The sequence below is a fragment of the Mustela nivalis genome (genome assembly GCF_964662115.1).
Source record: "Mustela nivalis genome assembly, chromosome: X".
Taxonomy (NCBI): domain Eukaryota; kingdom Metazoa; phylum Chordata; class Mammalia; order Carnivora; family Mustelidae; genus Mustela; species Mustela nivalis.
Genome location: NC_139040.1, coordinates 36,105,244 through 36,132,712, shown reverse-complemented (window position 1 = coordinate 36,132,712; position 27,469 = coordinate 36,105,244). Strand labels below are relative to the sequence as shown.

Sequence of the window (27,469 nt, the reverse complement as noted above, 5' to 3'; positions counted from 1 at the left end):
CAGTACCACTTGGGAGCTTGTCAGAAATGTAAAATCTTGAATAAAGTTTGAGGAGAACCAGAGAACAATGAGTCTAGTTGTTTCATGACCTGGTTGTTCATCAGAATCATTAGGGGGAGCTTCGAAATAGACAGTCTCAGGCCCTTCACCCTGGAAATTCCACTTCCCAGGTGATTCTGATTCACAGGCAATTTTGGGAAACATTGCTCTCGACTACTGATATTCTTACATATTTGGGTTTTGTTTTGTTTTATTTGTTTTTCAGAGATGGACAGGGGTTGGGGGCAGAGGGAGAGAGAGAATCCCAAGCAGCCTCCATACCCAGCATGGGGCCTGATGTGGGTCTCAATCTCATAACCCCCAGATCATGACCTGGGCTGAAATCAAGACTCCAGTGCTAAACTAACTGAGCCACCCAGGAGTCCCTATCCCAACATATTTTTTATTACAACTGCCCCATCTTCTCTACACTCACCCCCACATCTTATCTTCCCAGCAATTTCCCCAAGGGGCAAATGAACCCAGGAGAGAAGCATTTTACTGAGCTTCCAAAAAGCCTTTAGAAATGGGTAGTTTCTCAGATACATGACTCAAGCATTGCTTTTGAAAAAAATAATATTTTAGATCCTGGGGTAGGCCAAAAGATCTAAGGAGTGTCAGACGGGATCTACTGGGGAGATAGATCTAACACATTAAAAGAATCACAAAACAGTGAACAATAAACACTCTCGTATTCTCAGTATAATAAATATTGAAATAAGGTATGTGAATTGGAGTAGTCCAGAAAGCTTCCCTACAACAGGGGTGGGCAGTGGGCCTGCATAATAAAATGATCTAGCATTTTTGTCTCTCAGACAAAGAGCAAACATATGTCAAAAATAGAGGGTAAATGGGGGAATTAGAATATGCACTTTATACCCAACCTCACAGGCTTGTTTGGAAGGCCCAATGACAAAGAGTGGATCTGATAAATAACGAAAAGGTAGGATTGGGGAAATATGTCTTGAATAGAAATCACCCTGGCTTTTCATCCTCTGCAAAGCGAAGCACCTTTAAGTTCAATGCAAGCCAAAGTCCCTCAAGCCAGGAGCAAGTGAAGACCCTTCTAAGCAAAAATGCCTGGTAGCACACTGAAATTTCCAAACCTCATCCATATGCTTCCAAGCATGACCACACTCCAAATAGATAATGTAGCTAGAAAGATGCTAGAACTATGCTAAACAACACTTCCTGCTATGGCTCCACATTTACAAAACACTTATGTTTCTTCTCAAGAAAATGTGAATTTTTAGGGCAATGTAGGCCCCCCTTTATTTACCAAGAATGCAAACCAATAATCCATATCTTAGCTTTCAGAATGGAACATTTACTTGTTTGCTAACTTGGGGAGACTTGGAAAATAAAAGAGAATGCAAGTTTCATCCATTGTCCTTCTTAGCATAATTTCATGATGAAGAGGATGTTTTGCCCAGTTGCCAATTAATACTTTCTTGTTCTGTTGGTATGATAATCTCTTACAAATGAATGATGTTCTATGTTATACAAAGCACTTTCACAGATATTTTGATACCTAAGGTCCCTTTACCTCTAAAATTTTGTGGTCACGTATTATCCTTCTAATGGTCCCATGAAATAGGTTGAGCAAAGTTCCTCAACCCACTCTGGGCCTCAGTTTATCTGTCTATAAAATTCACTATAAAATGAAAGGGCTGTGATATAACATTGGTTTTCAACCTTGGCTGAACACTGACTTTCCTGGGGAGATTTTGTAAATGCTGAAAAGGATGCCGGAGTCCAGTTTCAAAGATTTTTCACGTAATTGGTATGGGGTCAGGCCTGAACACTGGGCCCTCTAAAAGTTCTCCAGGTGTTTCTAATGGGCATCCAGGACTGAAACCCAGCAGACCAAATGAGGTGTAAGGTCTCTCCCTTCCCTCAAATTCTGAATCCAGATGTCATTTGTACTTTACAGATAAGGGAACAGAGGCACAGAGAGGTTAATAACTTAATGGGAAATGCTAAGTCAGTTGTAAGGTAGTAGATAGAGCCTATGTCTTTCTACTCCAAAGCTCAGACCTCTGTTTCAGGCAACTTTGAGTCTGTTTAATGTCCAAACCTGTATGGTCCTTAACCCAGACTTTGCCCTGTGTATCTTTATGTTCAGAAATCCAGCATTTCAGAAATATCACTCTCAAGCTATTGGGCTTCTTCTGTTGAGTTCACCATACACTCTCGTCCATTAGAAGATCTTTCCAAATTAGCCTCAACATGGCCCTGATCTAAGTATGCATGCCTTCTTTTAGTACTTACTACTCACTAAGCTATCCTTCACTCATTCATCCATTCATTCAACATCTGTATTGGATACATAACATATCCTAGGCACTGTTCTAGGTCCTGAGGACACATCCATAAACAAGCCAATGCCTCTGCTCCCAACAGATGTTTGTATGTTTCTCTGCAAGATTAGAGAGTTTATTCTAGGTATGGCATATGTCTTCTTAACTAGATTATAAGCACCTCAAGACTAGATACTCCGTTTTCTGGTACTTATTTAAAGTGCCCCAAAGTGCCTTTTATAATACCAATAACAAATGTCTCTAATGATTATAAAGAACTCTCAGAGTCAGTTATCCTTAACAGAAACTACAATTAAGAAACACTGATAAATCATAAAGATGGGGCATTTTGTTTATTCCATATGTTATTATGAAAACTTACTGATATCTGAGATTCTTATTAATGGAGAGTTATTTCTAGACATCAACAGGAAGCAGTTTAAGCTAGCCTATTTGGGAACTTCCAGATTTGAGTTATGGAATCATAGAACTTTACATATAGACAGGACTAAAGTGCATACAGTGTTTGCTGTGTGGAAAGGAACCCTTAATATGCTCTATAAAAGTAGAAACCAAAACCCAGTGAGGGGCAGTGGTTTACTCTAAAATACCCAGCTACTTAGGGGCAGAGAAGGAGTCTCTAGGTCCCTTGCCCAAAGGTCTTCTCCATTATTCCTGCCTTTATTTCAGGAGTTAGCAAATATTTTCTATAAAGGGCCACGCCTTCAGACTCCAGACTGAAACATTAACCTTCCTTTCAGTTTCTTGCCTACCAGCCTGCCTGCGTAGTTCAGATTTTACAGGCCCCACAATCACCTGGGCCCATATATACACACATACATGCACACATACATACACACATACATATATATACACATACATACACATATATGTGTATGTATGTGTGTGTGTATATAGATATGTAGATATATATATATAGAGAGAGAAATATAAAGGAGATACATATATAGATAGCGATATAGATATATAGATATCAATATAGATTTATATCGATATCTATATATTGATATATATATTATATATATATATTGATATATATCTATATCGCTATCTATATATATATCTCCTTTATATTTCTCTAGATATATAGATCTAAATCTATATATATATCTCCTTTTTCTTCTGTTTCTCTAAAAAACACTGGCTAACACAGGCCATATAATAAATATATTGGGCTTTATGGTCCCCAATGGTCTCTGTTGCTTATTTTTCTTCTTTTTTAGACATATACATAGTTTTCTGACCCTTGATCTATTTTATTTTGAGTAATAAAAAATCAAGTTCTCCTTTGTATTCCGAAGGAAAGTTTCTTAGAGACTGCAAACTCTGATCAGCCTTAATTCTAATGCTATTTCACTCTTGCTTTGTATCCCCACTAGTTCTCCCTTGTGTGAAGATTTCCAGAGTCTGTATCTTTGCATTTATGCTGTATGTGTTACATACACAAACCCAGCTACCCTACACCATTCTGTTCTACTTCAGGCTAGGTCTTGACAAGGGCAAGGGCAGTATGGAGCAAATACTGTCATCCTTGAAAGCCACATTCAGCTGGGGGGAAGGAAACATATTGATTTAAACAGATTTTTTGCTTTACAAGAAGGGAGGGAAAAAGATTGCTCAATCTGACCTCAAGGTCTCAACCAGGTCCCTGAGGAGTAACCAAACCCCATACCACTCAGTGAACTGAGCAAAAGCCAGGACTGTTAAGCCAAGTGGTGTGGCGGGGGAGTCTGGGAATGTTTTAGCCTGTCCAGTGACAGCTATTTCCCCTCGAGTCAGAGCCCTAGCCCTAGCCCTAGACTCAGCTGGAGGAAAATCAGAAAACCAGGGTAGCTATGTAAAGTAAACCCCATGAGGGGGGGACCCCTCTGTATTTTTACCTTCTATGTCAGTTCATCCCCAATTCCAGCCACTACCAACTTCCAGGTGAGGCTTATTGGTAGACCTTTAGCCAACATACTCTTTAGCAGCCAACATAACAGCAGCAGGAGCATTCAGAACCCCATTTAGCTGTTGCTAAAGAAGATTGTGGTAGAGGTGCCTATATTAACTGCCACTAAAAACAGACATGAATTAAAACAAGCCCCCACCCTGATTCCTCTGGATGAGCTGTAGTAATATATCTCATTGCTAATCAGCTTTCATACCCCTTTTTCCTCAACTGCAACTTCAGCCTGGAAATGAATGATACCATTCATTAGTCCCAGAAGTCTCTCCTCGAAGACGATGAGGAAGCGGACCCCACTTCCCAATTCTGAGTCCATCAAGCCAGGTGAAATCCTAACTACTGACAGCATTTTATCATGCTTTGTACTGGAGATGAAATTTGGTTGGAACCCAATTCAGGGTCCTACTTGCTACTTCTCAACTAATCGTTGGGAAGTCTAAGTAACTACTGCTCTCTTGATCTGAATCCTGAGTCACGGCATTCTTATTCACTGATTGGCTCCCATGAGCTCATGACCAGCCCAGAAAACAACCCAGTATATCCACTGCAGATTATCCATTATGCACAGTGGCACAGAGTCTGGGGCCCACCATACTTCTATGGACCTATAAAAATGATTTCATTTCTTTTAAAATCAGAAAAAAAACACTTAGGTCGAAGAAAGCATTTACATGTATAAATTAATATATTCTTCTTTATACCAACACAGTAGAAAATTATTATTATTACTATTATTATTATTATTTTAGTGGAGGAATGGGTCCACAAAGGCAAAAGTACCTAGAGCCAACAGAAGTCATGATGCATCTGTAAGTATATCAATTATTCCTTAAGATCCAAAATCTATAGGGCAGGATGGTCCATTTGAGAACCCATACTTCTTTTAATCAGGGGAGTCCCTGGGAAAGCACAAATATCAATTCCCAGCAGTCCACAAGCCAAACACTTGGAACTCCAAGCAAGGCAAGGCTCCATCCTTTTTGCAAACAGCAAGAGGAAATTCACCTATCAACTGCCATATTAAATAAACTGTGGAGTCAAAGACTGCCAGAGGGAAGCTTTTTATCAAGGCTGTAATGTCTCTGGTGAGTAAGACCAGAAATGTCCTGACATATAAATATTTATATACGACTTCATCAGATGAGACAGTCAATACTTAAAAGAAACAGGGGCACAGGCATGCATATGCAGACACAAAGAGATTTCAATAGGTACTAGTCTCTGGCCCAAAACTTCTTGCAAAGGATATTATCATGCTGGGTGAGCCATTCAGACCCCTAGGGTCTACCAAATTGTTACCAGGTGGAGAAGCTTGGACTTGGTGCAAAAGAAAGTATGAAGTGTACATCTATGGAAAACACTACTTATGGCAGTTGAGTCTAATTAGTAAACCTGTCTCTGATTCCTCCAGTGAGACAGCACAACATGGGGTAGTGGGAGGGGTGCTGGTTTCCATAGGACTAAATCTACTGTGAAGGATCTAAACGGGCAATGCATCTCGCCTTCCTGCACCCTTACCACTGTGGTTGGAGAAGCCCAAATTTAATGCCTGTAGTCAAAAGGATTCTCTTAACCTCTTACAACTTGGGTGAGGGTGGGGCAGCTCTTATAACATCTGCTAGAGAAATCTCCCCTTCTGATCTGTTTCCCCTTTTCTCTCTAAAGTCTGTATGAGGATAGCTGCTCTCAAACACGCACCCCTCCCCCTGCCACCACCACAAATGAATAGGTGTTACTTTGGTGGTGATTGTGGATACTTTAGCAATAAAGCTCCTCTTGCCCCAGTTTATCACCCCTGTCAAAATATAATGGTGCCTGTTTTCTTTCCATTTAATTATCCCTCTGGGCCTTGAAGGGATTTTTTTTTTCTTTTCAAGATTTTCTAATTAAAATGCAAATAAATACCCAAGGCAGAGGGCAATGATTCCCAAAGTGCATTCTACCATATGGTCACTGTTTTTTGTTTTGGTTTGGTTTTTTGTTTTAAAGGTCTGGTGTTCAGACAGGTTTGGGGAACACTGGACTACACAAAATCAATTGGGTTTCTTTACAGAGGGTTTATGGGAGGTTTTTTCTTAAGAGGGGAATATACTATGCAATGTTACTAAACTTATTTGATCAAAGAACTTTTGATTGGACTAGTATTACATGTGACACAGTTTTGGGAAATGTGTTCTAAACTGATAGGATCTAACATGATAGTGAGGATTGATTTATGAGAGCTTTGCCAATTGAATCCATAAACTGAGATCAAGGCTCTGAGAAAAATCAGACTCCAAAAAAGAACTGATTTATCTGGGTATGGAGCTTTAAGTTATACTGTAGGTTGGAGCACAATTGGACAAATGACTAGCTTTGCCTAGTAAAATGCGTATATGACATAAGCTATTTCAGAATGGCATTTTAGCAACCATGTCTAACACAAGAGCTAGCAGAAAGTAATGCCCTAGGAAGATAGGATACTGGACAGGCAAGTTATGATAGATCTGGAGCATGGGAAGTGACCAAGAATCATCATATCCCACAGCCTGACCCAATCATAACTATCTGCTTGGTTGCCTCTGAGGTCTTCCTGAGCCAGGCCCTGCCCTCTGATCTGTTTCTGGCAATAATCACTGACAATCAGATAACCTGGATTTGATTGGCTTCATGGTCTAAATATTCACCTGAAACAGACCTTGTCTGCCACGTTTAAAACAGCTGCACACTCTTACCATAAATTCTTAACTTCTCTGGACCTATCTTCATCTAGCTCTCCATGGCTCTAACAGTTCCTAGGCTTTTCCTCCTACCCATCCCTTTAACGTAAATATTCCCATCGTCTAGTGCAAAAGGGGAAGTTAGATTATAAGAATGAGAAGGATTTGCTATATACTTGCTGGCTTGAAGATGGAGAGAGCTATGTGAGAAGGATGTGAGTAGCTTCTACAATCTGGAAATGGCTCCCAGCTAACAACCAGCAGGGAAAAGGGGACCTCAGACCAACAGATCCAAGGAACTTAATTCTGACAAAAAAAACTGAATGAGCCTGGAACTGGATTCACCCAAGAACCTCCAGATGAAAGCTTAGCCTATCTGACATCTTGACTTCAGGTCTGTGAAACCCTAATCAGAGAACCCAACCAGGTCTGTTTTAACTCTGACCTATAGAACTGTGAAGTAATAAATGGATGCTGTTCTCAGCTACTATGTTTGTGGTAATTTATTACGTAGCAGTAGAAAATTAATACATATCCAAATTCAATTAATCACAAAGCTTTCCAGTTACTACCTCCCAAATATTTCTTGAATCTGTTCTCTCTTTTTCTATGTCCATTACTACTGCCTGAGTTTGGATTCTTCTATTCTCCTTCCTGTACCATACAACACAGTCTCCTACTTGGCCTCCCTACTGGCCTTGTCTTCCTCAAATCCAAAGCAAAAGAGTTATTTACCCAAACTGCTAATCTGATTATGTCATTCTTTTGCTTAAAATCCTTCAGTGGCAGGACCCCTGTGTGGCTCAACTGGTTAAGTGTCTGACTTCTAGCTCAGGTCATGATCTCAGGGTCCTGGGATAGAGCCCAGGGTCTTGCTCCCACTTAGCAGAGAGTCTGCTTCTCCCTCTCCCTTTGTCACTTCCCCCAACTCCTGTTCTCTGTCTCTCTCAAATAAATAAATAAGCAAAATCTATGAATGAATGAATGAATGAATAAATAAATAAATAAAATCCGTCAGTGGCTCCTCGCCCTACAGGATAACATCCAAGCTCTGTATCATGGTTTACAAGGTTGTTTTTGTACCTTGACCTTGACATCCTCTCAGCTGCATCTTCTGCCACACATACCTTGCTGTTTATCCTGCAACACAGGGTTTCTCAACCATAACGCTACTGAGATTTTGGGTCAGATCATTCTTTGCTATGGAGAGCTGTTCCATACATTGTAAGTAAGATGCTTAGCAGCATCCCTGCCCCCCACCAACTAGTTGCCAATAGCCCCCAACCAAAAATGACAACCAAAAATGTCTCTAGACATTGCTGAATGGCTCCTGGGGTGAAAACTGCCCTGGTTGAAGATCATGAGGGACATGCTGTGGTTCCCTACACAGCTGGGTATTTTTTCAGGGACTGATTGGTATCACAATAGCTGGAAAGGGTATGGTTTATGTTATCGGAGAATAAAAGTATTCTAAATCTAGGAAAAATATACCGGGATTCTGGAATCCCATTTGATATACTTTTTTTATTTTTTAAATTTTTTTATTAATTATATTTGTTAACATATAATGTATTATTAGCCCCAGGGGTACATGTCTGTGAATTGTCAGGCTTACACACTTCACAGCACTCATCATAGCACATACCCTCCCCAATGTCCATCACCCAACCACCCTTTTAAAAGTTAAGTAATTTTGGTGGTTTGAGGGTAGTCTGTGACTCTTGCTACTAGGACTCCCTTCTATTTAGAAGACATCTTTGATTCTGGAGAATTAGAAGGGCTAGGAAGGGACTAAGATAAATGGAAATGACTTCTTCGTATTTACTCTAGCTTTAAGAAAACTTATGAAAGGGACATTCATGTTTCCTTCTATATTGTTTAGGCAAGAACTGTGGGCCAAATCTCTACACAGAAAGAAGAGTGAATTGTTTGAAGCACCCCTTGCAGAACATGTTTTAGGAACATGGGCTTTTAGGGGACAGGAGAAACCCCAGCACCAATAATTCCATTACTAGGTATATATTTTAAAGAAATGAAGATATAGGTCCACACAAAAAGTTATACACAAATGTTCATAGCAGCATTACTAAAATAGCCCAAAGATGGAAATAACTCAAATATTCATCAACCAGTGAATGGATAAATAAAATGCAGTAAATCCATGCAATGGAATATTATTCATTCATAAAATGAATGAAATCCGGATACATGCTACAATATGGCTGGGCCCTGAAAATGTATGCTAAGTGAAAGAAGCCAGTCACCAAAGAAACTACATGTTGCATGACTTATTTATATTAAATGTCCAGAAAAGGAAAATCTAGAGATACAGAAAATAGATTAGAGGTTGCTTAGGGCTGGTGGGGCTATGGGGTACGGGGTGGGTAGCTAAAAGGTGCAGGATTTTTTTTCAGATGATAAAAATGCTGTTTTTTTTTTTAATTTGACAGACAGAGATTACAGTAGGCAGAGAGGCAGGCAGAGAGAGAGAGGAGGAAGCAGGCTTCCCACTGAGCAGAGAGCCTGATGCGGGGCTTGATCCCAGGACCCCAGGATCATGACCTGAGCCGAAGGCAGAGGTTTAACCCACTGAGCCACCCAGGTGCCCCAGATGATAAAAATGTTTTAAAATTAACTGGTGATGCTTGCACATATCTATGAATATATTAAAAATTATGAATTGTACATGTTGAATGGGTAAAGTATATGGTATATAAATTATATCTCAATTAATCTATTACTGAAAAAGTAACCCAAGCAGTTCAGGGCCTTTCCCTACATCTCCTGCTCCAATCCTGCTTAGCACCACTCTAAAGGAATAGGACATGGGCAAAGTAAGTCTGGTTGGGTCTGGGATGTGAAAGTCAGTAGTCTAGAGCACGACAGGAGACACTGCCAAAGAACAATGGTTCCTTTTATCTTCTTTTTCTACTTAATGAGGCTTAGTCAGCCTCATTGCTATAGCAGGGGCCTTGGAGTGAGTTAGTATTTCAGAGCATCTGTACAGGAGAAGCTTCCATGCTGTTAGTTTACATCCACAGCTCCTGGAAGTTCTAGAAAACTTCAGAGTAGTTGGCTGCTAACTTTTGATGCCAGGATACCTCCCCCCGACCCAGATAGGAGAATATGGGCTATTGCTATTTCTAGGCATCATATTAAATTCAAAATTGTTTTTTAAAAACTGTCTTCTATTTTCAATAGATCATGCTGGAAAAATTAGTTATACTAATTAATAAACAAATTAATAAACAAATGCCCCTAACACACACACCAAAAATGAACCTTGACCCTTACCTCACACCATACACAAAACTGAACTCAAAATGGATCACATACCTAAATATAAGAGATAAAACTGTAAAACTTCTAGAAGAAAACAGGGTGGAAAATTTTGAGCACCTTGAGTTATTAGCTATGATACCAATGCATACTGCATAAAAGAAAAATTAATAAAAAATTATAAATTAGACTTCATCAAAATGAAACAAATGCTCTTGAAAAGTTAAGAGAGTCATTCAAAAGATAAAAAGACATGCTACAGACTGGGAGAAAACATTTGCAAATTGCATATGTGATAAGGGACTTGTATCCAGAATATATAAAGAATTCTTATAATCCAATAATAAGGAAACAGATAACTCAATGTAAAAATGGTCAAAAGATCTAAATAGACATTTTTCAAAAGAAGATGTACAAATGTCCAATAAGCATGTGAAAACATATTTGGTATCATTAGTTATTAGGGAAATACAAAAGAAAACCACAATGAGATACCACTTCATACCCACTAGGGTGACACCAATAGAGGCAGACAATAAACAGTGTTGTTGGCAAGGATGTGGACAAAACAGAATTCTCATTCATTGCTGATAAAGATGTAAAATTGTGATGCTTCTTTAGAAAACATTTTGGCAGTTCCTTAAAGTTCTAAACATACAACCCAGCAATAACACTTCTAGATGTTTACCCAAAATAAATGAAGTCCACATAAAAAGCTGAACATGAATGTTCACAGCAGCATCATTCATAATAACCAGAAGGTGGAAACAGCCCAAATGGCCATCAACTAATGAATTAATAAATAAAACAAGATATTTTCATACAATGGAATATTATTCATCCCTAACAAGTAATGGAGTACTGCTATGATACGACATGATGAAACTTGAAAACATGCTAAGAAGTAAACCACAATAAATCACTTTATTTTATGATTCCATTTATAATGAATGTCCAGAATGGGCAAAACTGCAGAGACAGAAAGTAGATAAGAGATTTACTAGGGATGGGACAATTGGGGATTGAAGCATGATGTCCACAGGGAGTACTGTGTGTGTGTGTGTGTGTGTGTGTGTGTGTGTGTGTGTGTGTGTGTGTGGTGATGAGATGAAACTGTTCTAAAACTGACTGTGATAATGCATGCACAACTCTGTGAATATGCTAAAGACCACTGGATTGTACACTTAAAATGGGTAAATTGTATGGTATTGGAATTTTATCTCAGTAAGCATATTTTCAAAGCTGCATTTTGAGACAATGCTTTTCTTCCCACTTTAAGGAAATGACAACAGTGAGAAGGATGAAAAGAGTGAATGATAAGAGGCTAGTTACTTCAATGGCTGGCCATAGGAAAATCTTCATCCCTGGGTCAATCTCCACTTGATGATCCTCTTCAGTTTACTCAAGAAATAGCTCTGATGTTAACTTTCCCTAACAGCAGTGATCCAGCACTGAAAAATGGCACCACGATGGTGGAGACACCTTAATCATGGCACTGTCAAATGCCTGTCACAATTTTGGCAGGCTGGCTTTTAGCTTGTATTGTTTTATGATTCCTCCACCCTCTACACCTCATGTCATCCACTGGAAAGAAAAAGAGGTCAAAGCAAAAATTTTAAGTTTGAAAATATTCTTTGGTCAAGCTATCACAGAAATTGCAAGAAAGATCTGAAATTGAGAATGGCACAAATACTGTAGGGATCATCCTAGGACACAACATACCCACCCAAGTGAGTAGTACATCACATCGGAGATCCTGGGAGCACAGAGAATTGAAGGTCATTGAGAAGACTAGTACCTTGATGAAAAATATCTAGATGGAAACAACACCGTGAGATAAATACTCTGTTCTCATGAAGCTAGAAGTACTCTTACAGGTCATGTACATATCTCAAAACCTAAGACCTGGAGAAGAGATGTGATTGGCCCCATATCACATGGTTAGTGGAGAGCTGAGTGACTACTAGAACTCAGGTCTCTGAATCTAAGTTTAGGGCTCCTTCCATAGGCTGAATGTTGGATATCAACAGACTAGTCAGTGTGGGAGACTGGAATTTTATGCCAAAGCTTTTGAAGGAAATGTCCAAGCCCCACTTCACTCCTCAAAGCCAAGAGCATCTCACCAACAATAAAATTCAAAGAGGATAAATTACTGAAGAAATAACCAATTGCCAAGCTACACTTAGTCCTTTCTTTCCTGAAGGATGGCATATTTGTTGTTTGGCTACCACCATCACAGGCTCTCTTTTAAAGCACAGAATCTACCTCAGTGTGAGACACCTTGATGTATACACTACATATGGCAAGGTAGTTTGCAAACTGTCTCCTTTCAAAGAGCCCAGCCTGGCTTCCCATATTTGCTCTTTTATACTTCATGCTCAGGCCAGTCTTCTCAAAGTCTGTCTCCAGGAATTGAATCTGTGGAAGGTTGGGGAAGGGGGGATCTTTTGATAAGACAAACATCATCTTTCCAGCCTTCACTGGCTCAAGAGAAAGTCAAGGGTAAATGACCTCCATCTTGGGGCATAATTTATGGCCACATAGCCTTTTAGATTGAGCCCAATGTTGGCTGAAAGTCATAACACTAGGAGGAGGGAGAGGTTGGCTTTGGGGGAGTTGGAGGCCAGGGAATCTAAGTAAGACCAGATGTGGCTGGAGGGGGCAGAGATGATGGGGGATTGGCTACACAAGCAAAATAAAGACATATTCACCTTGAGAAATGCACTCAACATTTTCAAGGTTAAATCCAACTTGTCTTCCTGTATTTTCTGTGATTGCCTTTGTGCTTGCAGCACTCGGTTATTTAGTTAAGCAAGATGGAGCAAGTTTTTTTCTGGAATACTTAACAGCCACTCAAACATCCTCTGTGCTCTCATTTTTCCTCTTTCATCATCTTATGGTTCAAAACATTTGGTAAAACTCCTGTTCTAGCTTCCAAGGCTATGGGTAATCTTGGAATCGGCTTAAAACCCTTTCACGTTATTCTGAGACCTACAATTCCCCATCCAAGTAGTTGGTACTAGAAAGACAGAGACAGAGACATAAAATAAATTCACCCAATTTAAAACTGGCCTAACAAAGCTAACACACATACTAACGGCCATATTTATCACTTGGGCATGCGTCTTGAGGCAATGATAAATCTTTGACTGCACAGACCTTGGATGTGGACAAAACTGAGACCAGAGATGTCAATAAGTGTAGCATGAATATGGATGGGGTGCGGACCAGCTGCACCCCTGTTTAAGATGCCAAAAAGCTCAGAGTCTATTATTAAAGCTCTGCATCTCTAATGGAAGCACCATGCTCTGTGCTTCACAGAAATGAATTTAAGGTTAGACTACAGAGCTACTACTATCAAGTGAACCAGGAATTTGGGTTCTAGTTTTTATGCACCCATGACCTTTAAGCATAAACATGTGGCCTGCTTATAGAAATTAATATTTGGATAATTTTGTCAACACACTGCAACAACCACTCCAGCTGCCAAAGAATAAAAGAACAACCTCACCAGAGAATTAAAAATATGCATCATCATCTAGACCTTCATATCTTCCCTGATCTCCTGGAAATCCATTGCAGCCCACGGGAGTAGCAAGGGTGTTGCCAACTACTCATTTCATTAGCAACTCCTTTAGGTGAGGAATAAATGGAGACCCCTTTGTATTAATGATGGTTAGTTTCCCTGTCTACACAGAACCCAAATATCTCAGAGGCAATGGGTAAGGAAATCTGTTTTCCATACTGACAAAACTTAAGCCCTAAAAAGATCAAGGGCTCCAAAAGCCATCCAGACAAAATAAAAACAGAGAGAAAGAGATGACAGTCCTGTCTGCCGATTCCCCATCAATCCTCGTAAGCCCATCAATCAAATGGCACACACAAGGACAGAAGCAACAGTAAATCTGGAATCATCAACTGGGCTGTTTTAACTGATCATTATTTAAACAATGAGGCAGAAAACCACGTGATTTTTGTCTACTGGGGATCCGATCAGAACAAGGCCAAAATGAAGTGATGGTCTTGATTTCATGATTAAAATGTTCCATAACAAAGAGCCTTGACTGTGCATTGTCCTTTCTGCCTAGTGCCACATTTAGCCAAATACAGACATGGACTATCCAAGCAAGTCCAAGCCATTGCAACACATGGGCCTTCAGCCTGCATGGAGGAAGATCTTATGCCCAAGCAGCAAGAATACCCACCAGTAATCAAAGTGACTGACAGGTGTTAACATTAGAGATGTCATTACCAGTATTGGGGAATGGGCTGGGCTCCAAAATTTTGAGTTTGGCTAACTTTCAGTATATTCAGCACCTATTTTGTAATTAGTAGGTTTGTCCCTGTACCCCCAAATTTTGTTATTTAATGTCCTTGCTGTAACCGCACAACGATGTTTGATTTGTGGGTTACCCCATGCATACCAATCTTACCAGTGAGGTTAGGGTAGTTAGTTCCTAATCATTCAGCATCTTCTGTAAACAGCATTTCCTCATGTGCTCTGCAGAATATATATATTATACATATATATATGTATAATATATATATTCTATAAAAAAGGTTTGTGGTTAAATAAAATTGGGAAATCCTGGGTCTAAATTAAATGGGTTTCCTTCCTGCAGGACTTCTCAGAACATTTAATGTGCCAACGAGCACTGTGAATCTCTAAGAAAGGCATATAATTTGCAGCATTTCACCACATTATTTGACCACAGAACTGTTTTATGAAAAGCTGCTGGGGAGCAGGAGATGGGGACAATTTTTAGAATATACTCTGGAAAATGTTGTCTTAAAGGTCTGCCCTCCATGATTTCCAAGTAAGTAACAAATAGGAAGGAGCTCCCCAGGGGCAATACACACTCCTTTGGAAGTCTCCTATCTTTTCTGATGGACGAAGGATAGTGTTTGGGGCATTGAGAAGAGAGGGCTTCTCGGGACATCTCAGAACATCTATCTGAGCCATATGAGAAACTCTTTGTCAGTCCATTCAATCAACAATCACATATAGAGATTCCAAGGGGCACCTGGGTGGCTCAGTGGGTTAAGCCTCTGCCTTCAGCTCAGGTCATGATCTCAGGGTCCTGGGATCGAACCCCACAAGGGGCTCTCTGCTCAGCAGGGAGACTGCTTCCCCCCTCTCTCTCTGCCTGCCTCTCTGCCTACTTGTGATCTCTCTCTGTCAAATAAATACATTTTTTAAAAATCACATATAGAGATTCCACAACATATCAGCAGCTGAGCATTAAAAAAAAAAAAAAAGTTTGAGACTGCTTTAACTTTGCACAGTGAAGACAGAGCTTACAGAGATAATAAGATATTAAAAACAGGCCTTAAAAGATAACCCCAGGGGTCCAAGTAGGCAGAGGGAGACATTTTTTTTCAGGGAGGGGTGAGGGGCAGAGGGAAAGAAAGAGGGAGAATCTTAAGCAGGCTTCACGCCCAGTGCAGAGGCCAACATAAGGCTCGATCTGAGATCATGACCTGACCCAAAAATCAGTAGTTAGACTCTTAACCAACTGAGACACCCAAACACCCCCAGAGGGAGATATTTTAATGAGAATGAACTATATAGAGAGGCAAGGATGCCTGCCAAGACATTGTTCTGCTCCCCTGAGCACTGTTTCACAATGTTTCTATACACACATTATGTCATACATTGACATTTTGTAATGTGCTCCCCAAAGAAATGGGAGTCAGTGCTTGAAGGAGTTGGAGAAAACGTGCTGTTCTGTGTGGCTTGCTGTAGGATGAAAATCCACCCATCACTGGACTGGAGCTCGCTCACCTGGGAGAGAGGGATGTTGCTTCATTTAACCTTGAGAGCAACCCCAAGAACGCCAAGATGTGGTATATTGCTACAAAGTATTGGAAATTCATTCTAAGAATGACAGCGGTAGAGTGGAGGGGAAAGAAATATTGTTTATTGATATATATGTAAATTGTTTATCAACTTACATATTTTGTATCATTTAATGATGAATTAATTGTATGCATACATATTTACATCTTGTGTTTTAATTTACAGAGTGCTTTCATATCCATTATTTATTTTGATCTCCAGGAGAATTCTGCGAGCTTGAGTGGTGCAGGTGTGACCAGCCCCTTTGCACAGAGAAGCAGAAGGCTTCGGATAGTTAAGTGATTAGCCCAAGGTCACACAGTAAGTTGCAATATTAATACTAGAAACCAACTCTTCAGATTCCCAGTCTTATGTCCTTGATTTGTGTTTGTCATACATTACTTCAAGAGACTGAAAGTATAGAGAAGTAAACTTATGCTCAATATAAGGTGAATCTTTCTAAAACTCACAGCTTTACAACAGTGGACTAAGCTGAAATGGTTATAGAGTATACCCTTGCCATAAGCAAGAGATTAAATATCATGGCTTCTCAGGTCCCTGTCAATGCTAATATCCAGTGATCCTAAAATTCCTAGGTTCTATTTCTCCAAGATGAGGTTTCCAGTGATTAAACCTATTCCTGGGAAGCTCCTATTTATTATATACCTGGTCCTCAGGAAAGAGATACTCTTTGAGAGATGCTGAGGAGTTCAGACTTTTCCCACTGTGGGTAAATTCATTGCTTTGGTACAACACACACAAATTACATACAACCAATGATTCCAGGTGTTGCTCAGATCACAAAATGAGGAACAGATAGAGGTCCCAAATTTAGAAATGTTCTCACATACCTGAGTTTGAGTTTTACCAGAAATGTAAAATCTTGAAACACCACGGTCTATGTCAGAAATTTTCGGAGGAGCCATAGTTCTGCATTTGAACACTCATCAGTCACACTGATGCATAGAGTCTGCTTCTTTAGAATCTATCTAGTTGTTCAAACACCAAAGATATTTTAAGGGGTAGAAAGTATGGACTGATAATAATCCACAGTTGTCTTCTCTGATGGGAGACCAGGATTCCCTTTGGAGCCACCAGAACCAGCCACTGTTCCAATTCCTTTGGAACGTATTTTGTCATACAATTACAGCTCCCTATGCTCAAGAGAATGGTGCATCTGTCTGATGGAGATGCCTGGCTGCATTCTTTCCCAGATATTAATATAGGTGGCACTTTAGTAGCATAACCAATGACATGAAGAACCTGATTTGGAGAGGAACAGATGGCAGCATCTTTCTTGGGCTAATTTTAGGATCCTGAAATAGTCCCTTTCTCACACAAAACCATCAGTGGAACCAAATTAAGACAGCTATGTCACATGGAAAAGGGAGAAAGAAAAAACGTGGTCTAGTGTGAGGCAAAGGCAATGAACCCAACACTTCAGTGCTCCCCCTGTATCTGAGTCCTTTCATCAACTATGAGGGGTTATTTCAACCTCTTTTCACCAGAATGGACCCTGAACACAAACAAGAGACTGCCTCAGAAGAAAGGAGCCAACAAATCTTATTTTGAATCATATGCATCGAATGATCAAGGTTGCATTGCATAATAGCTACATTACTATTCATAAGAATGTGTAGGACCTAGATTCTAGGTCCTCTGCTTAGCAGACCAGAAATTTGAGGTTAAGTGACCATTCAACTTGAAAAGACAGAAGCAGAATGAATTTCAAAGGCTCAGACATATGGTCCATTGCTTGGTCTGCTGAAAAGACCTTTCTTCCCAGGGAGATTTAAAATATCAGGTAGCGATAATGGAGATGGAGGAAGAGACCCCCCCCCCAACCCACCCAAAAATGATGCCTCAGGTACAGGGTGGGCATCCAGGTATCTGGCACAACTGAGAAGAAAAGTGCTTACCTGTTTTCCATCCAGTGTGTAGAGTTTTTTGACAACTCCAGTCTCCAGCTTGATGGCTTCAGTGATATCAGTGAGGACTTGCTCAAAAGAGTGGGCTGTCTTCTTGTTCAGAAGCACACGTACAGCCTTCCGAGGCTTCACCCCACTGCGGATGATGGTCACCAGCTTGGGGCGCACAAAGTCCTTGTTCTCTCTGGCCTGGGCACTATTGCTGCTAGCCAGGGACTGGGGGGCTTTCATATTGGCAGAAGTCTTCACGTTGACAGACCAGTTGGGATTGACATTCTTGGTGTACTCCACCTTTTTAAAGAAGTTGTCTGAGGAACAAACGTAGCTTTCCCCTAAGGGAAGAAATAAGTGGTAATTAGTTGAATAGCAGATACTTGGACTATTCTAACCAAATTAATGCACACTGACCTTGGAGTAGGACTTTTGGATATATGGTGATAGTAATCAACCATAGGCAAAATTTCTAATTGGACTGTCTCTCTAACAACTCACCTTGTTTCAAATTCAAGGGCAAGTCATCAGCAAAACATTCTTCATTACAATGGCATACCTAAGTTGACAAATGCTATAAAGCTAAGGGTTTCAAGGACAATGAACACATCTAAATATAATCGAATAAACCAGGTTCTTAAGCTTTGTAGGATTTTATTGCAGTTGAAATGCCTATGTCAGTTTCTCAGATGTTTGTTAATATCTAGGAGGCATTACTGGAGTGTTTTTAACATGTCTCTATTTCTTAAGGTTCCTGTCCTGTTTCTGAACTCACAGCCCCATTCCATGGTTATAGTATAAACCAAAGAGAACTCTCAGAATGAATACAGTTTATTCCAAGTTAAAGTGACCCAAGTGTCCTTGCATATTGGGCATAGAGTTCATATTTGTCAAGAAGCCAGATTGTCCTTTGCACAGAGTATATGGCTAAGTAGTAGAATACTGAAATGTGAAATGTGTGTGTGTATGTGTGTGTGGCGATTATGTATGTGTGTATAGTTGTGTCCTTTACTGCTCACCTCCAAACCCAAGTGGAAAAACTGTTTAAATAACAACATGTACACACAGACACACACCGCTGCTTGTGTTTGCAAATCTAGTCATTGCTTGAGAAATACTTTCCTCTGTTTCCACCACCCAACCCTCATCTTTCCATTTTCCTAAACACTACACCCTCGATCTGTGTGTTCAAAGCCATCTTCACCAGGGCTCCCCCTTGACTGCCACAAGTAATGAGGTGGAGATGTGAGAATACATTATACAGCCAGATTTATGGATTGGAGGAATCTAGTATAATTTTCACATTTACCTTGGGCTGGAGGAAATGACTAATACAGCGGAAGAAACACAGGGGCCAGAGGCAAGGGGCAGGAGCGGGGGATTAGACGCCTGGAACTAGAAGCTAGAGAAAAGAGGAAGAGAGGTAGGCTCAGCTTGGGGGAGAGAGAGTATTGGAAAATGTTTCGTAAAACACATTAGCCTCAAGGTATACAGAAGTTCATCCAGAGGTTGAGCTGCAGAAAACTAGTGTGAGTTAATCAGGCTTAACTCATCAGTAATAACTCTAAATAAATAAGTAAGTGAACCCTGGCCAGGGCAAAGAAAGCATTAAATACAATTATAATCTGGTGGCTCTTCCTTTGGTCTCAGCAGGAGAACCACACAGGGACATTCAGAAGCACTGGGTTGATAATTTACTCCTTTTGCAAATATCGATTGCTTTGCTGTAGCACCAAATCCTTTAAGTTGTGTTAATTAATAAATTTCTCAGTTAGTGAGGAGAGAAGATTCAGTCAGATTCTCTAGGGCACTTTTGTGGACATTTATGTGTATGTGTGAAGGGGAAGGGTGAGGGGCTTCCAACACTGCCCTGAGTCCCAGAGGCTATTAGTCTTCTGTCTTGACAGGATCAAGGGATGGTTTATAGGTGAACATGGGCATCCTCTCCCACTTGGTGCACATGCGCGTGCGCGCACACACACAGACTCACACACACACACCCCTCCGGGATGGAGTAATCAAAGAACTCAGCCAAAAGAAACCCTAATTTCTCTGGCTCCCTTGCTGGCTAATCCAACCTAACCCAAGTGATTAGAGGCTAGGGTCTTTAGTTTGTGACTTAAAAGGGTGAAGGGGGCCTTTAAATTCCATCTATTCACAGCCAATATCCCCTACACCCTAGAAATGGCCCCTCACATTAGCATGCCACCAGATTCACAGGTACCTTCCAAGAGGCCAGTGCCTTTGAGTCAGATGTTTTCCATAACTTGTCAAGTACTTTAAGACTCTGACAACTGGTAGTGTAGAAATGTGTGAGGCTATATATTTATGATTTCACTCATCTACAGTCTCCTCTAGAGAGTCAGCTGTGTAGCCCTATTGGGACTCCAGACGTATTTTGCTCCCATCTCTTAAACCTCTTAAGCCTCTGAACTATGAGTATGATTAACCACCCCCAGATGAAAATGAACATGATGGCAGACAGCTATAGTATCATATGGCACCAGGAACTTTCCGGAAGGCCCAGCTCTCAGCCAAATCTATGTTGCAGTCCTTCCAACAGTACATTTTAGTCTCTCCATTCTCTCCTTTTGGCCCCAATATGGAATAATGGAAAAAGAACAGCTGATGTGATGTCAGTAGGAATGGGGTCTCCAAAACACAGCTGCGTGTCCTTGGGCAAGTTACCTAACTTCCCCTGGCTTCAGTTGCTAGTCTGCAAAGTGGGAATGATAATAACAGTACCTACCTCACAAGGTGGGAGCGAGGCCCAAATCAGATGGTGGCTAGCAAGTGCTGATCCCAGAGCCTGGTGCATGGTAAGCACTTGATAAGACCCACCTCTCGTTATCATTAAACCCCTAATCTGAAGGAATGGAGAGAGAACAAGAAAGAAAGAGCAAGGAGGAAAGGAGGAAGAAAGGGCTGAGAGAAAGGAAATTAAAAGAGGAGGAGCGAAAGCCCAAGGAAAGAAAAGAGAAAGAAGCAAAGGCATCCATCTTGGAACTGAGCTATGATAGTTACATAGTATGACCACTGCCCAGGCCTTAAAGATAAGGATTTCCTGCTGGTTAAGAGGAAGTGTCTGGTTGCTGAAAATGCCATACCCAGGAGCTCAATGGTTGACCCCAGCGAAGCCACTTGCTGCCACTGCCGATGCGCACTGAGGGCAGGATATTTTGTAAGACTTTATTTTTTTTAGGGCCATTCTAGGTTCACAGCAAAATTAAGGGGAAGGGGCAGAGATTTCCCACATGACCCCTGTCCTCACACACGCATAGCCTGCCCTGTAATCAAGCAGCCCCTACCAGAGGGCGGGATATGTATTGCAGTTGAGGGCAGCATCTTGGGGAATCAGACAGACCTGAATTCTGGTCCCAATCAGGTCTTTATGAGCAATGTGACCTCAGGGAAATCACTTAATATCTGAGTCCCAGCTTTTCCATCATCAAATTGAAGGTATTACACTAAGCGACATCTCAGTCCCCTTCCAGCCCTAAAGGTCTATAAGAAGGAATTTTCTTCTCTTTTCCAACCCCAGAAGGCTGTAGAAGGTAAAGTTATTACGGTCATTAAATGTTAAAGAAATAGGTGTCTACTACTGAGGACTCTCCACTTGTACTACTAGAAAGACATCAAAGGCACTCCTTCTCTAGACCAAGGCCTCCTTGTTCTGATTTTGCAAACATCTGCAACGTCTGCTGCCAGAGCTCCATGCTTCCTGCACGCCCAGCTCCCTGGCACTTGGAGCTGGATGAGGTGTGTTTCAACATTACACAGCTGGGTTCCCATCCTGCCACAGCATCCAAGGGCCACTTCCCACCCATAGAAAGCCTAGAAGGCAAGCTAGCTTCAGAGGCAAGCAAGGCGACAATTGGCTAGATTGACAATCTGCTTCAGGATGAGGGGGTAAGGAAATGAAGTCATGGAAGTACAGCTGAAAGTGCAGGAAGGGAGCAAGCTGTGGGCTCAAGATGATCTAATGTCTACCTCCATTCACTTTCAGTAGGCCCCATTTTCAAAAACATTTAATGCATTCATGTTTCCTCAGTGCAGAAACACTTCTGACTGGGCTTCCTCCTCTTTGCCAGGGTTTCCTCACTCAAGAAGGAAAATATTAAATGATACTTTATTGTATCCTCATATCTATTAATGATGTGTCTCTCTCCCAGGTATCTTTAAATCCTTCTCCTTGGCGATGTGCCTGCTTTAGTAGCTAAAGGATAAATTAGTGGGAGGGTGGTTTCATCTCATCTCATCTCTTTTCAAATGAGATATGGCAAAGGAACTGGATCATAACTAGTGTCACCATTCAACTCAGATTTTCCAACAAGACAGTCCCAGTTGGAAATATTCTGTCCCATGGTCCATGTAATAATGCTCAAAACAGTACCCCTAAGATTGATATAGGTACTCACAAACAAGGAACTGGGGAAAGAATTGGTCAGGAAAGGAAGGAGAATGACTTAGAGATGGAAGACTAAGCAACACAAAAGGGAAAGTCACTGGTGGGTTTCATTCATTGACCCACTGGGAATATGACTAATACATATATGATCACAACCTTCATGGCTTCACTGACTCTTTGTGTACCCAAGGAGCTGTGGAAAAGCTGATGTAAATAACCTGATTTGGGCCCCAAACTTTCCCCTTTTGACTTTCAGTATCTAACAGACAGTAGACTAGAGGTATTAGACAAGGAGTATCACAGGCCAGAGTGATTATTAACCCATTGTTTTTTATTTCATTTTATTTTAGTCTAAATATTTAACAAAGTGGCCATTTGAAAACAGTATGTTCTATGCTCCATCATTCCTTTAAGATCTAGAAAACAAAAAAGCAAAACAAAAACAAGGCCTTCTGTACTCCTAGGAACCCCTACCACTGTAGTTATCTGAAAGGAACCTCACGATCACCTAATCCAGTATTTCTCAAGTTTACGTGCTCATAAGAATCATCTGGGAACATTTATAAAAAGACAGATTTGGGAGCCCTAACCCTGGAGATTTTGATTCAGTAGATCTGGGGTGTGACCCAGGAATTGGTATTTTTCCAAGTCTCTGAAAGTTTGTGAAAGGAAGACAGGTTTGGGAACCTCTGGCCATTCCAACCCTTCACTAGCATCATCATTACTTTTTTTTTTACATCACTAACAACAATACCTTGTAGCTATAGTTACAATGTAGTTATAGTAACAATACCTTGTAGCTATAGTTTTACCTTGTCAGTATGTTTTTCTATCTATTTCTCATTATATCCTCTCAACCACCCTGATAGATAATGAAGGCAGGTGTTACTAATCTCTTTCTACATATAAGAGTATTACAACAGGGACACAAGATGTGGCCTATACATGCAATGGTATGTTATTCCTCCATAAAAGGGAAAAAAGTGCTGATACAAGGCACAACACAGATAACCCTTGAAAACATTTTTCTAAGGGAAGGAAGCCAATCACAAAAGACCACATGATGTATAATTCAGTTTATATAAAATGTCCATAATAGGCAAATCTATAGAGACATAAAATAGGTAGGTTGTTGCCTAGGGTTGGAGACAATGAGGGAAATGGGCAGTGACAGCTAATTGGTAAAATCTGGGTGAATAAAATGATCTAAAATTAGATTACAATGATAGTTGTACCACTTGGTAAATTTTCTAAAAATCATTGAATTGTACACTTAAATGGGTGATTTTTATGTTACACAAATTATACCTTAAAATGGTTGTTTTCTTCAAAAATGCTGTTTTGAAAAAGAGAAGGTTATTCACAGTGATGATAAGGACAGACCTATGGTCATGTCGTTAGCAAGCTATAAACAAGGACAACTCAACAGTCATAGCTACCCTTTACTGAGTGTTACTCTATGCCAGGAATAATAGTACACTTCATGCTCATAGTCTTGTTTAATCCTCAATTAGTTATTTCCACTTTACAGATGAAAAACTGAGGCTCGAGGAGTCTAAATGGTTTCCCCAAAATCACACGAGCTAGCAAGTGGCAGATCTTGGATTGACAATTTGATTCCAAGGATTTCTTTTCCTGTGATAACCTTCTGCCTCTATGACTAGAACCCACTAACTCAGACTTTTCATCAGGAATCTTTCCAAACTTTTCCAGTGTGAAGTCTCTTGGGGAGCAGTGTGTATGAATGTCTTTAATCTTTCATTCAACCTCTTCCAATGGTGAACAAGGCGAGGGACTTTTCTCCTCCACTTCCTAGAAGGGAAGTTCCAAAGGACAAAACAGGAGAGAAACGACCCTTCCCTCTTTATCTTGCTTATCCAAGTACCCTTTCCCATCTGACTCTGCAACAGTGGGAAAATGGGTCACATTTCTCAACACTAGCCTAGGGATACCTCAGAATTTCCTTGACTGCATGGGCAGTACTCAGGATTGGGAGGGGGTTGAGGGCCACTACAGCTTGTGGTTGTAAATGCTATATGAATAAATCCAACTGAACCTTATTTACATTCTATATAACCCAGGATGTACTACCATGCATCCAAGGGAGGAATCCAATGTAGCAGGACTCCAAAGTGTCAGAAGAAATGGTGCAGTCTTCAAAATTACATTTATTATCTATACTGAACTGAGATTATCACAACACACACACACACACACACACACACACACACACACACACCCAGGAAGAAAAAGCAGTATCAAGGACTTGTCCCTGAGCAAGGTATGTTTTAAGAAAATGGATTTGTGGGGGGAGATGTGTGCATGATACTTCTCATATATCAGACACAAGAACATTCTAATTCCTACTCTGAATACAATGTCCCTGGGTTCAGAATTCTGCCCTGGCATCTGTCATGGTCTTTAAAAAATCACAGCTAGGGAAAATGAGGACACACTGGGTGATTCAAGGTGCTTTGTGACAATTATTACAGAAACACCCCTCAAATTCACCCGAGATATGGATCTCACGGTAACAATACACACACCCTATCAATACTATGTTGGACAGCTCCCTTAACCTCACTTTGAGTTCTCCCAGTTTGCCCTGACTCTCCTTCAAGACAAGGGCTAGGATAGTCAATCCTTGGATGTGCAAAAAAATCCTAGGATTAACCTCTGCCTGGCCATCCAGCACACCGTCCACACGGTCTAAGCCTTCTCAGCAACGTTTTTCAAGGTCAGCTATGTGGCAAAACCTCAGACTCGAATCCTGAGACCCAGATCCAGTAGCTGTAGGGACACTGTCGTTTAGAAGTAACTGGCCCCAAATCACTTGACCTGACTTGAGAAACAGCAGCTATGTGTAAGAACGTGGTCTCGTGCAAGGGAAGCCCTCACGCTCCTTTGTCTGAGAGCACAAGAAACCTAGAAGCAGAGAAGAGGAGGCGGGGTATTCCCACACCAAGTCATTTAATGTGCTGATTCCTATTCCCTGTTGGCTGTTTCATAATTTGGTTTCCCAAGAGATCTGTCTGCTCTAAGCTCACCTGTGCCGGGGAATGGAAGCAAGGGGTGGGGGAGGAGGGAGGGCTAGAGAGTCGGAGAGAGGTCTGGGGAGGGTTATTTGCATGATCAGTTGCTTACATGTTATAGCCATTTAAAAGCGGGCATAGGGAGGCATCCACAATATGAAAGACTCGAAGAAGTAAAATATTAAGCACGTGTCCCAAGATCTAAATATTTTCTAAATAACCACCAAAAAAAAAAAAAAAAAAAGGTGTTGTGAGTGAGCAGGCTCTGGTAAGAGCAGAGACTTCTCTCATTTCTAAGTTCTCAGCAACCTTGTCATAACATTCAATTGTAAAACCAAAGTCTAGAGACGCTTGAAAGGAATTTAGGTACAGTGAGTCAGTTCCTATTCTAATAGAAAGAGTCTTTATTAAAATACCAGACATACCTCCTGCTTTCTTTGGTATTTCTCTCAATGACCTCAGCCTCAGGGACACACCCCAGAGTGGGCTTTTTAGAAGCGACAGCTGAGCAGTGACCACTTACCTAAAAGTATAATCCTTTGTGAATGTGACCAAGAAGTCCTGTTTTTAGGAGGCAGGTTTCCATGTGTTGCAATGTGCAAATAGCCTCTCAGCAGTCCAAAGGATATTTGGCTATCTTTCTGTGAACCCAGCCGAGGTTCCTTCCTCCTTTTACAGCCCTAATGAGTCGTGGTCTGCCTCAATAATGCTACTTAGAATTAATTATGAGCAAGATCTAGAGTAAATGACACAATTCAGATTTCCCTTTGTACCCCGACAGAGAAGCACAATGCATTGTTACCACCATCCACTATCCAATGCCAGCAGAGACCGAAGGCTGGGAAGGCTAATGGCTAATGGCCCTGTCAATGCCTACAGACTCAGCAGTAGCAGCATCAACTTGGCGTTCTGACAAATCTATCCCCGAATTCGTTTTTTCAGCGCACTCCAAGAAATGTCAGCATGGCCAAGGATGCCTCCCCACCCCCCACCAAAAGCCACCACCCTTGTTTTACCTTCCTCCAGTTCATCCATGCTTCCGATCTTTCTGGATCCATCAATGGTGTAAATGTAACGCACTCCCTGAGGCAGGTTGATGTTGTCAGACAGAGATCGAGTCAGGTCAGCCAGCAAAGCGTCAAAGCTGCGAAAACGGTCAGAGGACACAGCGTACACAATCCCCTTGAAGTAGCGGTCCCCATTGCGGTAGAAACGTACCTTCTTGGCTTTCTTCTCATTGCTCAGCGCCTGCAAGGTTCTGGTTCGGTAGAAGCTACAATGGGCACTGTGAGTGGGGCTGGGCAGCCCATTCATTCGTGAGCCTCGCATGTTCCTGGATGTCTTATCTCTTTCATCAAAATGTCCAAAATCAAGTTCCATATTTCGGTGGAACCTCAGACACCTGAGTGTTGGACAAAGGGGGGTGAAAAGAGGCAAGGAAAAAGGGGAAGAGGGGGAGAATTCAAATATTAGCCAGATCCAATTTTGCAATCTGCTGCTTGTAAAAAGAACTGGTTGAAAAAAGCCCGTGACCCATCTGCTGCTTGCCCCTGACCTGCAGGAATATTGATCTTAATAGACAAGAAGGAGGGGCTGGGGGGTGCTGCTGTGGTGGGGGGTTGGGGTGAGAGATAGGGAGGGAGGCACTCTGGGCGCTGTTCCAAACAGGGGAGAGGGAGGGATTTTGAAATCGCTTGAAATCCTGGGACTTATTGACAGTGGCTCCTATCAAATTGTAACTTCGGGCTAAATACATTAAAACTGGCATCTGTTTCCTCACACATGCCCACATGACTAACAGTTGTAAATGAATCCATAGCCCGACAAAATCCCCTTGAAGAGAATAGAAGGCGCTGGCTGACGTTCACATCTCCAGTTTAGGAAGCAATCTTTGTGCCTCAGTAAAAGGACTACGGAAGGGGAGGTTTTTCTTTTATTCCAAACCCCCTTGCCTACTCTAATGTGTGCATCCCTCCCCACCCGAC

General features: G+C 41.1%; 1 protein-coding gene across 8 annotated transcripts in view; it reads right to left on the bottom strand.

The window, feature by feature from the left end:
* DCX (doublecortin) overlaps positions 1 to 27,469 on the bottom strand; it is a 122,963-nt gene that overhangs the window by 79,159 nt on the left and 16,335 nt on the right. For all 8 annotated transcript variants that reach the window (XM_082716745.1, XM_082716744.1, XM_082716746.1 and 5 more), the window contains exons 2-3: positions 26,501 to 26,886; positions 18,045 to 18,385 (exon numbers count right to left, since the gene is read on the bottom strand). In XM_082716745.1, coding sequence (XP_082572871.1) covers positions 18,045 to 18,385; positions 26,501 to 26,864 — 705 coding nt within the window. In that variant the 5' untranslated portion in view covers positions 26,865 to 26,886. The remainder of the gene's footprint in view (positions 1 to 18,044; positions 18,386 to 26,500; positions 26,887 to 27,469) is intronic.